At 40.8% G+C, this 14,196-nt stretch overlaps 1 protein-coding gene and 1 pseudogene across 1 annotated transcript; both read left to right on the forward strand.

The window, feature by feature from the left end:
- The first annotated feature begins 2,608 nt into the window (after positions 1-2,608).
- Positions 2,609-3,616, forward strand: Tas2r119 (taste receptor, type 2, member 119). Its single transcript, NM_023993.1, is given in 1 exon segment — positions 2,609-3,616. A coding segment is annotated over 1 exon segment (1,008 nt).
- Positions 3,617-12,222: 8,606 nt separating this feature from the next.
- On the forward strand, positions 12,223-12,554 carry Sdhaf4-ps1 (succinate dehydrogenase complex assembly factor 4, pseudogene 1; annotated as a pseudogene).
- The last annotated feature ends 1,642 nt before the right edge of the window (positions 12,555-14,196 follow it).

Genomic DNA, 14,196 nt, shown 5'->3' on the forward strand with positions numbered 1-14,196 from the left:
CTCTCTTGACTGCTGCTTAAGAGCTTTCTGGTTGGTTCCCGCCACCTCACCAAGGATGAGGCAACTCTACATGAAACTGTTAAGAATTCACAGAGCAGTTGTGTCTTAAGGAGAGTGACTGTCACTTGCTTTTTCATTCTTTCTCTTCTAGTTGTCTATAAATAAGTTTCCTGTAAGAATCCTGTCTGACCCCCGGGGTGAAGTAACATGTATCCAGAAGGACTTATGCCTTGTCACAGGATCTGGTGAGCATTTTTATTAAGTGCGAAGCTGGAAGTTTTAATTTACCCAACATTTATAAACTGTCTTAATTTTTCACTCTGCCAATGAATTCTCTAAGGAATTCATATTAAATACAGGATTCACCCACTCTGCCTTTAGTCTTATATCTTAGGGTTCCTATTGCTGTAAAGAGACCCCATGACCATGGCAGCTTTTATAAAGAAAAACATTTAATTGGGTCCAGCTTACAGTTCAGAGATTTAGTCCATTATTGACATTGGGGGGAAGCATGGGGGACACAGGTAGACATGTGTTGAGAGTGATGCCCTTGACGCCCTCCATTGTTGATGTTATTATTATGGTTAGAATTAAGTATGACTGGGTTCATGAAAAATCCCCAGCCAGCTGCAGAACACTAATACAAATCTGGTGGTATGATAAAGTTCTCCTGCTGACTAATAATATGACAAACCTGTGACCTTTTAACATCCTGTCAACATCAGCCAATTCCCTGACCACACGAATATTGTGTCCTTGGCCTGTGTAAATGTTTCTTACTTCTCCCATCTCTCTGTTACCCATGTTATGGTATAAATTCAGCCTTGGGGAAAAATAAAATTGTCGCCTTGATCAAACTCTTGTCTTGGCATCCTTCTTTGTGTCTCTTGTCCCCCTTTCTCTTCCAGGTACTCTCAGACCCATTGTTTACAGACATGATGCTAGAAAGTATCTAAGAGGTCTATATCCTGATTGCAGGCAGCAGGAAAAGTGAGCCACCAGGCCTGGCTTGAGCTTCTGAAACTCAAGGCCCACCACCAGTAATATACTTCCTCAGATAAGGCTACACCTACTCTAACAAGGCTACATGCCTAATCCTTTGAAATAATGCCACTCCCTATGAGCCTATGAAGGGCATTTTAATTCAGACAACCACACCTTAGAGCAACACATGGAATCTGCATTATTCTTGCTTTTGTTGTGACTATGGTTTTCTATCAGGGTGATTTTTGTCACCAGAATCATTTGGTACTGTCTGGAAATGTCTTTGATTGTCACAGGCTGGAGATGTGATGTGATAGTAGCATCTCTTTGGCAGAGTCAAGTCTGTGATAGCTGTCCTACATTGATTACACTGGACTTCCGTCTACCCACCAGATAAAACAATTTTCCATTTTAAAAATTTCAATATAGTTGAGGATGGAACAAATATGGGTTAGCTCAGCACATGGCATTTTCTAAACATTAAAATGCTTGCTAGTTTCAGTCTAATCTATGGGACAATTATAGCAGCCCATTACTTACCTCTTTAACTCCTAGTTGTTGGAAGGTTTTCATTGTTTTGGAAGGAAAACAGAGCAAAGGTTTCAAACGCTGGATCATCAGCACATGGTGATTCATGAAGATCCTGAGTGATGTCTTCATTTTGTTATGCATGACCTTCCTTAGGCTTTGCCCAGTGTTTATACATATATGTAAACTGTATTACTAAGCTTTGTGTATATGTATGTAACATATTTATATCGAGGGTGCTCATTTGTGTGAAAACCAGAGTCCAACCAGGGTCTTACTCCTCCAAGATATGGTTCACCTTGTTTTTTATAAGATCTGGGTAGGTTTAGCTGAAACAACTTTGTTCGGAAACTATTAGACTGAAGATGTTGCTAATCTGGCTGACCAGTGAACCCAGAAGTGTGTCATTTCTGTTTCTCTGATGCTGGAGGAAAGATAAGTATGTTATTGTCACAGCAAGGGTTCTTAAAACTCTGACTTCTAGGGGATTAAACAGGTTCCCATGCTTGTGTGGCAAGTTCTTTACCCACTAAGCCATCTTCCTAGCACCTTTTTTAGCCTTGTGTTTTACCATGTATGGTTTATTATTTAATAGCATTTGAAGTGGTCCTGAGTTTCTGATTTTATAGACTAGAGAACAAATGTGTAGGAAACTTACAGTCCTACTCCTCTGACATCACCATGACAGACATGATTTGTTTTTGCATGATGCTTGAGGATGCTTCATTAGCATTATGTAGAATCATAATTTAGTAAGACTAGGCACGAAGGAGTTCCTTACTAGCTATCTGCAGGCATTTAGTTGCATGATTTACTTGTGATGATGTTGACACTTAAGCGGACCTGAAAAATGCAAAAGCTATCCATAAGGCACAATTTGTTTCTATGGTATCTCTTCCTTATTTGACTGTCATTGATTTGAGAAGGCAACACAACAAACAAATGAGCCCCACCTTCCTCTTCCATTGCCTTTGTGTTAGCATCATCTCCAAATTAGATCTTGATCTAATTAAAAGTAAGCAGGAATCATAAATGGCTGAAACTGGGCAGAACTCTATGCATTATTTAAAGAAGTCATTGGTTTGTCATTCTTAAAATGATGGAAGGGCATATACTCTTCTTCTTTTTGGTTGTGATGGTGCAGTTTGTCACTGGGGTCTTGGCAAATGGCCTCATTGTGGTTGTCCATGCTATTGACTTGATCATGTGGAAGAAAATGGCCCCGTTGGATCTGCTTCTATTTTGCCTGGCGACTTCTCGGATCATTCTGCAGTTATGTATATTGTTTGCACAATTGTGTCTATTCTCTTTGGTGAGACACACTTTATTTGAGGACAATATTACCTTTGTCTTCATCATAAATGAACTGAGTCTTTGGTTTGCTACATGGCTCGGTGTTTTCTACTGTGCCAAGATTGCTACCATTCCTCACCCACTCTTTCTGTGGCTGAAGATGAGGATATCCAGGTTGGTACCATGGCTGATCCTGGGATCTGTGCTCTATGTAATTATTACTACTTTCATCCATAGCAGAGAGACTTCAGCAATCCTTAAACCAATTTTTATAAGCCTTTTTCCTAAAAATGCAACTCAAGTCGGAACAGGGCATGCCACACTACTCTCAGTCCTGGTCCTTGGGCTCACACTGCCATTGTTCATCTTTACTGTTGCTGTTCTGCTCTTGATATACTCCCTGTGGAATTATAGCAGGCAGATGAGGACTATGGTAGGCACCAGGGAGTATAGCGGACATGCTCACATCAGTGCAATGCTGTCCATTCTATCATTCCTCATCCTCTATCTCTCCCACTACATGGTGGCTGTTCTGATCTCTACTCAAGGCCTCTACCTTGGAAGCAGAACCTTTGTATTCTGCTTACTGGTTATTGGTATGTACCCCTCAATACACTCGATTGTCTTAATTTTAGGAAATCCTAAGCTGAAACGAAATGCAAAAATGTTCATTGTCCATTGTAAGTGTTGTCATTGTACAAGAGCTTGGGTCACCTCAAGGAGCCCAAGACTCAGTGACTTGCCAGTGCCTCCTACTCATCCCTCAGCCAACAAGACATCCTGCTCAGAAGCCTGTATAATGCCATCCTAATTGTCCAGCCTGAGGTTTAATCCTAGGTTTGGTACTATTTCAAAGAGTAAAGTTGATCATTAAAGCACAACATATGTTGGTGGATGACATCAAGGTCCATATCCCAGTTGTCAATTGTAAAGCTCACCTTGCAAGATGATGTCACTGAGAAAGCAGGACAAATGGAGTCTAGGTCCTTCTGTATGACTTGCTGCAGTATATGTGAATCTATAATTTTCTCCAAAAAACATTTAAAGAAGAATAAAAGCACAAGACTGAACTTACAGTACCAGGAGAGCAGAATGCTATAACGTCATGAGTTTGTTGGCTAGACTCAGACACTGTCCCAGACTTGAATGGGTTGACTTTGTATATCTCAATTACAAGATTCAAGAATATCTTTTCTGGGTTTTGTTGTTGTTTGGAGTCACATACAGTAAGGCTACTGTTATTCTTCAAGTAATAAAGGAAGCTGAGAGCAGCCAGACCTTCTCAGTCCTTGTGAGCATGCTCATGTATTCCAAGAACAGAAAACTTGGTATGCATCTCACTGACTGATAAAGATGATGGACAGAGAAGGAGGAGGCATTGACAAATTTTCAAGAGGTAGAAGAGTAGAAGGACCAAGACAAAGAGAGAAGAAGAGAACAGAGCTTCTCATTTCCTATAATTGTACATTCTCAAGAGCAATGACTTGTAAAGACTTTTCGCTTTGCATTTGTATACTCATCTTGGGGGTCCTTTTGATTAATAGTAACAATCTGACATTCGCACACCACATGTCTTCCTGATGAAGCAACATCAGTAGGTGTGAATGGGACTCATGGTGTTTCCATCTGCTGAAGCACAGATATATTTTCTTTTTGGAAGATGACTTTGGAAACTAAGCAAAATAAATTGTGTGTGTGTGTGTGTGTGTGTGTGTGTGTGTGTGTGTGTGTGTGTTGTACATAGTTAATTTCAGTTGCATACATACATTTCTAAAACCAATTCAGAATCCCTTCATTTTAGGGGAAAATATATAAGAAGATGTCTCATAATTATCTTCAGTTTGTATTTCAGGTGTGATGATGTAAAGATTTATCTGAGTTTAGAGTTGACAGTCACCAGGAGCAAAGACTAAGCTATAGAGTTTGCAACCCAAGACATGCTACGCACAGAGGACATGCTTCAGATGATCCAAAGATAGATGCACCCTCTTGGGAACAGGAACCATGGTATCTTACATCTTCCCATAGTCTCGGACTCAGTTCCCCAAGGAACAGAGCAGCAGCCCCCACCTTGCTGTTCTCGCTGTCTCAGTATCATACCTACATCAAAAGTTTGTAGGTAACCTTGAACTCAGGCAGTCAGTTAGTTCTAGAAGGAATGGCACACTGCAGGTGAAGATCACTCCCTCTTGAAGAAGGGACAAAGAAGAGTAGCTTGCTTTTCTTATGTCTCAAACCGAGTGATTCCTGCTCTTGACTCTCTGAGATATGCTTGAGGGTGGAAAGAGAGGAGTGGGAACACCTTCAAATGTTCAGGAAGAAATGAGTAATTTTGCTTATGATTTGTCTTCTCAAATACCATTTTTCTCATTCATCTTTTCTTAGTATATACCAATTATAGAAGACAATAGGTCCTACTGTGACATTTTCATATGTGTAAATAATGTAATTAATCACATCTGCTACAATACCCTCCTTTGTTTACTCTTCTCTCTGTTCCCTTCCCTCTCTCAAATAATTTCCTTTCTATTTTTATGTCTTTTTAAAAATCTAGTTTCTACATGTGAGACAAAAAGTGTGAGATTTTGTCTTCCTGAATTTGTGTAATTTTGCATACCATAGTGATCTGTAGTTCCTGTCATTCCTGTCATTTACCTACAGATCACAGAATTTGTTCTTCTTAAGGCCTGACTAACACTCTGGTGTGGGCATTATATTTATACCACATTCTCTTTGCTTAGGATAGATTGGTACACGGGTTAAGTGTTGTGAACAATACTACCCCAGATTTTGATTGTATTTCAACAACTTCTGCTTTAATAATGCCAGTTAATGAGATGACTTTTAAGATGTGACTAAGTGGGATGCTAATATTAGCAAGAGTTTTTCAATAAACAAAATAATAATTATGCATTCCAAAAACATTTCACACACTACTTTCCTCCCAAACTCTCCTTTGATGATAATTTTGGTTTTGGTGTTGAATAGAAAACCACTGCTCATTTTTAGAAATTAAACACTCTCTGGTTTCATCTCTTTCAGATGGTCTTTGACTCATTTATGCCAGCCTTCTACACTGTTCTTTACTTGCCTACTTGCTTTAAGAGCTGGGCTTGCTGTGGGGTATGGAAATGATTTCATTACCAGATCCCATAGCCCCTGTGTTGAAATCCCACACTAAGTATGGTATTCAAGGTGTTTAAAGGTGGCCCCTTTGGGAGGTGGTTATGATGAGATAAGATTGTCTGACTATAGCACCCATGATTGGTTCCTGTAGGATTTATCAGAAGATTGAGCAGAGGAACGTCATGTGCACACTTCCTCTGCCCAGCATGAGATGCTGGGCATCGCTCCCAGACATTGCCCTAAAAAAGCCATTGTAAGGTGACACACCTGACATTGAACCCAACCCAAAAGCCCAGATGAACCTCTTCTTTGTTTTTGGGGTGGTGGTGGTAATATAACTAGTCAATGGCATAGTCTTATTTGTGATGGATAATGGTTCTACAGCAAGGCTGACTCTGTAGCTCCTAGTGGCTACGGCTGTGAGATCTCCTGCATGGTCTACCATGAAATCTCATAACTGAGTTCTATTGTTGTCCCTTCCAGGTAAATATTGGCCAGGAGGAAGGCTCCTGTTTGGAAAGAGCAGAGCAGGAATATTCTACTCTGTTTTGGATAAAGAAGAGATGTGACTGACTCTCTAGTAGTGCTCCATTCTTGACCATGACACCCCCAAATCTCAGGAGATTTTCACAGCTTCCAGTGATGAAAGTTATAAGATCAGTTGAACATTCTGAATCTATTGGCTTATACACTTGGAATTTTACACCCATTAAATTTAGATTTATCTTTTAGTCTCTAGATGTACTTGTTATTTTGGAGGCTTACACCATGTGCTATCCTAGGTCTTGTCCTGGAAGCTTCTAGCCTCTGTACCATCTTATCTAGACCTAGAATGTTTTCTGCCTCTGAGACTTAATGCCTGAATAAGCTCATCCCTTCCTAGTTCTTTCTGATCTCTGGCTGGATGATTCAGTTCAACTATTTTGGCCCAAAACTCCTCTCCACACTAACTGGTTTAATCTGATTTCTTTCTCTCTCAGCCTCTGACTTTTCACTCTGCTTAGCCTCATACTAACTTTGGCGATACATTTTAATCTTCTGTCTCCTCCTCATTCTCTGGCTTATTCTGTCCTCACCCATGTTTAGCTGGTTCCCCCTCTGCGACCTGTCTCTGTATGTCCCAGTAAAGCTGCCTCCTCCTCTGTCTCTGCAATGCCCATTAAGGAACTTTCCATTCCTCCTTCCTCCTGTGAAACTTGGGCATATCCTAGTCTGTCAAATCTCTCATTCATCACTTTGTCTGCCACTCAATTAGACATCACTTTCAAACATGGATGCTTCCTTCTACAAACTAACATTGTTTAGTATTGGAAGTACATGCTAAGGGCTGAGCTACACCACAACTAAAAACAGTTTTTTTTCCAGTAAATAACACAATCTTGGGATCCACTATGATCAAATATCCTGCAATAGTTAAATGTCATAATTTGAATGCTAAAATAATAAACAATCTAGAATGCCTCAGAAATGATATATAGCTCATAAATCCTTACTTATGGTAATGCGACAACTACTTGGCAATAGAATGCTCTGGACATGGAAATGCTATGCAGATATTATCATTTAATGATTACCCTTGGACTTGAGGCTAATGATTTCTTGAAGCTAATGACCAGCCATCATCACTCTTCCAGGCAGTTCAAAGGTCACTCCCTCAGACAGTTCAAAGGTCACTCCTCCAGACAGTTCAAAGGTTACCCCAATTGAATATTTATAGTCTTATTTTTTAGATTCTAGGTATTCTAATTTTAAGCATGGGTAATATGGCCTTCAAAAGTTTGCCCATGTAAAACTATACCTCTTCTGAGTGAGACAAGACAGGTTGTCAGAAAGCTATATGAAAGTCAGAGACCCTCCCCACTGCATAAATTGACTTTGATAATCAGTGAGATGACAGATATTTTGGACAGATGGTATCATACTGGAGACAAATCCAAATGGGTAAGGTAGGGAGAGTTACACGCTGTAAATGGTCTGCCTAGGAAATGTGTATAGAGTCTGTTTTTATGCATCTCATTAGCATTAGAAATGTATTTTTATCTCCACCACCACCACCATCATCATAATCTGCATCCTCATAACTCTAGACTTATCAGAAAACTTCATGCCATAACATTTATGTCCCAGGAAGAATCACAATGGTGAGCTCCAAGGAGCTTATGCAAGTTCACAGCAACATGGCCAACTGATTCACTGCCTTCTTGACATACAAATGAGCGTCCCTTTTTTGACATATTAGACCTCCCTCACACACCTTTTCAGTATTAAAAAATGCTCACTTTTAAGATGTGATGTTAACATTTGGATTTGTGGCTGTGACATCTGGAGCTATTTAATCTCTTTTTGGCCGAGCATCAGAAGTTGGTGATTTCATCTCATCTTGTAAATCATATTCAAATCAATGATGCAGACATAGGTTTCCTCTTATTCTGTACTGTGTTTGTTTCTATCTTAAATATCATTGAATCAGCTAGCAGGCTACAGAGCACTGGCAGCATGCTTATTTTTTTTAAGTGACTGAAGGTTCCTTTCATTTTCCTTACAATGTTTCTGGGGAAAAGAAAGCCATTGTAACTCTTTCTGTGTTTGAGAATGCTATGAACCTCTGAAACAGAGCATGTTAGCTTCTCTTGGCTAAACCCTCCATTGGTTTAGGAATATAAATATGAGGTTGATATGTGGCAGGGTGGAGTGTGCATTTGGGAATAGGAAGGGAGAAAGTCTGGTAGGCAGATTGAACTTGGCTCTTGGTTGCTCAGTGAACAAGCCCAAGCCTCTGAGCCCCAGGGAATGTCCTGAGAGGGCAGGCAGGCAGAAAATGGCACAGGACCCCAGGCAGTAGCTACAAATGAACCACGACCTTGTGTGACTGAAGATGAATGACAGCCAACCCTTCCACTTGGACAAGAGATGCTTCTAAGTCTTCCTTCACTTGAAATGGCACATACTGGCTTTAGGAACACTGTCCAGGTCTGACTATTGATCTAAAAGATCAGTGTCTTCATAAACTTGGTAGAATATTCATCACTAATGTTCAGAAAAAGCAAATTTCTAAACTGAAACCTCATACTTGCATCTCAAGGTGTGAGGTTGTCAGTAATGCTCTCTGGGATGAAGCAACTGTGGGTCTGACATGCTTTGTATACTGCCATTAGTCCACTGGTGAGCCAAACTACTGAGTTTGCAAAGCCATAAGCTTGTCTCATCTCTGTGACTCTCCTCATGAAAAGGACTGCACCTGCTGATCCAGGTCACTGTGGCAGTGTCTAAAAATCCTGTAACCAGAAGTAACCCTCAGTTTCCCCATCTGTAAAATTGAGAGAAGAATGAAGATAGAACTGAGTGTAACAAACCCTCAACCCTATTGTTAGCACAAAGAACATCACTGCTAAGAGTAGGGACAACCAGAATGAGTGGCAGCAGCATGATACATGATGGCCAAATGTATGGGGACAAATTCATGGCCTCTTATTCTTTAGTCATAAATTGTTAGACATACATGCTCATATGTGTTTAGGTATAACCTTTGGAAAGAATGATGTCTGTGTCTCTGTGTCTCTATGTCCCCATCTCTCTCTCTGTTTCTTCTGTTTCTGTCTGTCTGTGTCTGTTTCTCTCTCTCTCTCTCTCTCTCTCTCTCTCTCTCTCTCTCTCTCTCTCTCATTGCAGCAATTGATTGCCCATGGCTCCTCTTCTAGGGGTGATAATTATAATTAAACAATAAGAGATCAAGAATTTGAGAAGGAATAGGAGGGATATGGAAGAAAATGGATGGAGGAGAATAATTTAAATACAGTATTCATGTAAGAAATTCTCAAAAAAAAATCAGAGTGGGAACAATCTGCATTCCCATCAACAAGTCAGAGGAGCCAAAAAGGATGCGTCCATCCTGTGGAATATTATTAAATATTTTATTAAGGGATAAAATATATGCTAAACAGGGGTGAACCTTAAAGAAATTGTGCTAAGTTAAGGAAGTCAGACACTGTACAATCACACATAAATGGTGACATGCAGACAAGGTAAAATGGAAGAACAGGTGCTAAGAGTTGGAGAGGAAATAGGGAGCCTTGTGCTTGGTGACACAAAGTCTCTGAGATGATGAAAGATTGCAGAAATTGATGGCATATGGTTTTGCAATATTATGAATATACTTAATGACACTGATTTGTTAGACAGTGGAAATGCCAAATGTTGCAGTACATGTAACATGTGTATACACAACATATACATACACATATACATACACACACTGTGTGATGTATGTGTGCCACAATAAAAATAATTTTATCGTGAGAGAGAAGAGGCTGGAATGGATGAATTCAGGCCACTGCATCTGCTCATAAACAATCACAGTTGATGACACCTCCATTGTGGGTAGCACACAGTCAGATCTTTGAGTCCTCCCCCATAGGAACCAGTGTGTGCCCAGCCAACAGAAAAATCAGGAGATAAGCAGACATTAGCACTCTTTCCCATTCCATTTTATCCAGACCGTTTGTTTAGACAAAGTTTGTGTATCTATGGCTGTCCTGGAACTCGCTCTATAGACCAAGCTGACCTCAAACGCAGGGACCCAGGTGACTCTTACTCCTGAGTGCTGGGATTAATGCTATGTGCCAGCATGCCCAGATGCATGTCCTTCCAAGATGTACAGGTACATTGAACACACGAATATGCCATGGTTATTGAAAATATAGTTGGGAAAACTCAAGGCCTTTAAAAGAGGTTGTCGTTCAAAGGAAGTATTTTGAAATACATCTCGAGGATCAAACTTGGAGAAAAGGAAAAGGAAAAAATTCTCCCTTACTCTTCATTCCCCCTCCCTTTCTCCCTTTCTCCCTCTCCCTTTCCTTCCTTCCTTCCTTCCTTCCTTCCTTCCTTCCTTCTTTCTTTCTTTCTTTCTTTCTTTCTTTCTTTCTTTCTTCTCTTTCTTTCTTCTTTCTGTGGCTGCAGGAGATCAGGGAATAGACATTACTTGTAGCTAAATAGTTATTCATCTCTAGCAGATACAAAGTGAACAAGTTCTGACTGGGGAGGGCATGTCTCCAAGTATTAGAGAAGGACACGTTTCCCTGGGTGAGACTCTCCCGTGGGCCAGGTGAACCCTCTGAGAAGTTGTGTCTAGGGCCCAGGGAAGCTGCTGGGCATGGGTGAGAGTTCAGGTAGGATCGAACCTAGCTCATGTGGAAAGCTTCACCTAGCAGCATGCTTCTGTCCCTATACTCTGCTTCTATTAGAGTCCAGGTTTCTCGCTCTACCATTCACACAACTTGCACCCAAATCCACTTGTGTGACTTGGAGGTGAGCAAGTCAGATGAAGACTGAGTGCTGCCACTTCTGAAGGATTCCCAAAGGGACCAAGCACGACCTCTGTCTCCCTGTTTTCACAGGAAGAGAATGAATGGTTGTCTTGTGAAATAAATCCAGTGTGTTCCCTTTGTGTTTTTAATTGTATCAGAGAAAGCCACACTAAAACAAAGCAAAGAGGGTAAAGAAGAGGCTTCCTGGACAGGCAGCATTGGATTCATAGAACCTAGCCTTCTAGTGACCAAGGTTAGGCAGGAGCTGGTGGTCATGTCCTGATTGGCTCCAGAACTTTATTTGACCTGGGGCTATGAGGGTAAAAAGGAAAGATACATACAGGAAAGCCTGTGTTTTTGGGTGGAGAAGCTTCGGCATCCCAGAAACTCAGTGTGTTTATATACAATTGAACAGGGAGGAGGCATAGGTAGCATTATTAACAAGGAAACAGGCCTGGCTAGTCTTAATAGAAGGAGTGACTATAGGTGTCTTTGGGCCACAATCATCTAGGGAGGGAGAAAACCTTGGTAGGTGTTTCTGCACACACTACCAACATCCTCATGTCAACCACTCCCGCAGGCCCGAGGCACTGGGGTTCTTGACACAGCATCATCCATGCAAACAACACACATTCACTCAGAGCTCTCCTCACTCCCTGCATAGCTTCTGCCTCTGTGATCCAGCATACCTGAGCAGGCCAAGTCCATGCTGACAGACAGCAACAAGATCAGAAGTTTTGCACGTTTAATTAGATCTTTCCTTATTATACAGAGTATAAATTAATAAATCATGCCAAAGGACATCATTCTGAAGTCGTCTCCCTGAAGAACCACCAGTGGTTTTGATTTGCAGATATTTCTATTGAAATAAGAAAATAAAATCACTTATTTTGCATCACTGCCATCATGGCCGATATGCGGCTTCATAAATTTCCTTTCACATTTTATGCTAAGAATTTTATTGGCAGATGCAGTGGGAGCTGGCACTATGGTCTCCATAATCCTTTCTGTATCACAGATGGCTTCCGTCTGGAGAGCAACAAGATCATCTCTTCTGAATCATTCTTTGAGGAAAATGAGTTAGCAAGAAGGAAAGCCTGATCCTGTGGAAGCAAGCCCTTAAGAAGTCAAAGCTGCCTGTTGGTTGTTTTGACTCACTGAACGACTCACCCGAGGAGAGATACCCACTGCAGAAGTTTCCAGATGATGTTAATCCGGTTACCAAAGGAAAAGGTGGACCCAGAGGCCCAGAGGCCCAGAGGCCCAGAGCCTACACGATACGGAGACTGGGAACAGAAAGGACGCTGTATTGACTTTTAAGTTACATAGTCTCAGGACTGCAGTTATTTCCTGAATTATTTACTTTACCTTGTTTTCTTTTTCTGTATCCATTAAGTCTTGTAACTTCCATCAGGGGTCTTAAAATGCATGTGATAGCTTCGAGGAGCAAAGGCTTCTCTAGATCAGGAACGTGGAAACACTTTTCCATTAGTGTGTTAACGTCAGCTTAAGGGTGTCGGGGCAGAGAGCCTGTGATAAGAGCTGCAAGCCTTTGCCATGGCCTTTTACTTACTTACATTTATTTATTTAATCATTTGTTTATAAAATACACATGTAAATAAATACCTTTTGAAGATTTTATTTAGATTTATTATTTTATTTTTATAAGTATGAGTGGTTTTTTCATCCTTTGTGTAAGTGTGTACTTTGGAGCCCATGAAGGCCAGAAGGGGCTATCATACTCCCCTGGAACTGGAATTGTGGGCAACTGTGAGTCACCGTCTGGTTCCTGGGAACTGGATCCAGAACCTCTGTAAGAACAGCAAGTCTCAAAACCTCTGTGCCATCTCTCCGGCCCCCAAGAACTGGTATTGTTATTTTTAACTATGTTTACTTGTATATGTCTGTATATATATACACGTGCACATGTGAGTGCTGTTGCCCTTACAGACCAGAAGAGGGCGTCAGATATTTCTGGGGCTGGAGTTACAGGCTGGTGTGGCACTGGGTTGCCAGCAGCCAAGCTCAGGTTCTCTGGAAAGCCTGTCTCTCTCTTAACCACAGAACTGTCTTCCCAGTCCCAATAAAGTGACTTTTACACAATTGTTGCTATAACAACACAATTGTTAACGCAATTGTTGTTATATAATTGTGTGCTGGTTAGTCTGAGTCCAGTTTACATAAGTTAGAGTCATCTAGGAGGAAAGAACCTCAATTAATGAAATGCTTCTTCTATCAGACTGGCCTGTAGGCAAGTTTGTGGAGCACTTTCTTGATTAATGATCAATGTGGGAGGGGCCAGCCTACTGTGGCAGTGCCCCCATGGGGCAGGTGGTCCTGGATCATATACAAAAGCAAGCTGAATTAGCCATAGAGAGCAAGCCACTGAACAGCTTTCCTCTGCTTCAGTGCCTGACCCCCGGAACTGCTTTTACTTCTGCCTTGATTTCTCTTCATGGTAGACTTTTATATCTGTGTCATCTGCGAGATGGAATAAACCCCCCCAAAAAAGAATTTTTACTAATAATTTGAAGAATCACAAATATTTTATTAAGCTGACATAACATAGTACTCAGAAATAGAGGTGTTAAGTAAATGTTCATTGAAAAGATGAGTTAGGTTTTGTGGTCTGTTTCCTTATCGGAAGGTACTGTGCTTGATTCTACTTTGGTGCTATGAACAGTGTTTGAGGGGCATCATTATGTACTTCTTCTTATTCTTTATGGTCTCCTTATATAACCTCCAAAGACCAGAGTGACCAGGTGCATGGCTGTGCTATTTACTGACAGATTTCTCTTTGCAAGGGAATGACTTTGTGTTTCTATTGTGATGAAGGAGAGCGTTCTAGATCTTTAGACCTTGGCCAGAGCTACTAGGCTGGTTAATATATTTTTTCCCTAACACTTGTTAATTTAATAGGTGAAGAGAGTGTGACTTTAATCTGCAAATATCTCTCTTCAAA

The sequence above is a fragment of the Rattus norvegicus genome, chromosome 2 (assembly GCF_036323735.1).
Source record: "Rattus norvegicus strain BN/NHsdMcwi chromosome 2, GRCr8, whole genome shotgun sequence".
Lineage (NCBI taxonomy): Eukaryota > Metazoa > Chordata > Mammalia > Rodentia > Muridae > Rattus > Rattus norvegicus.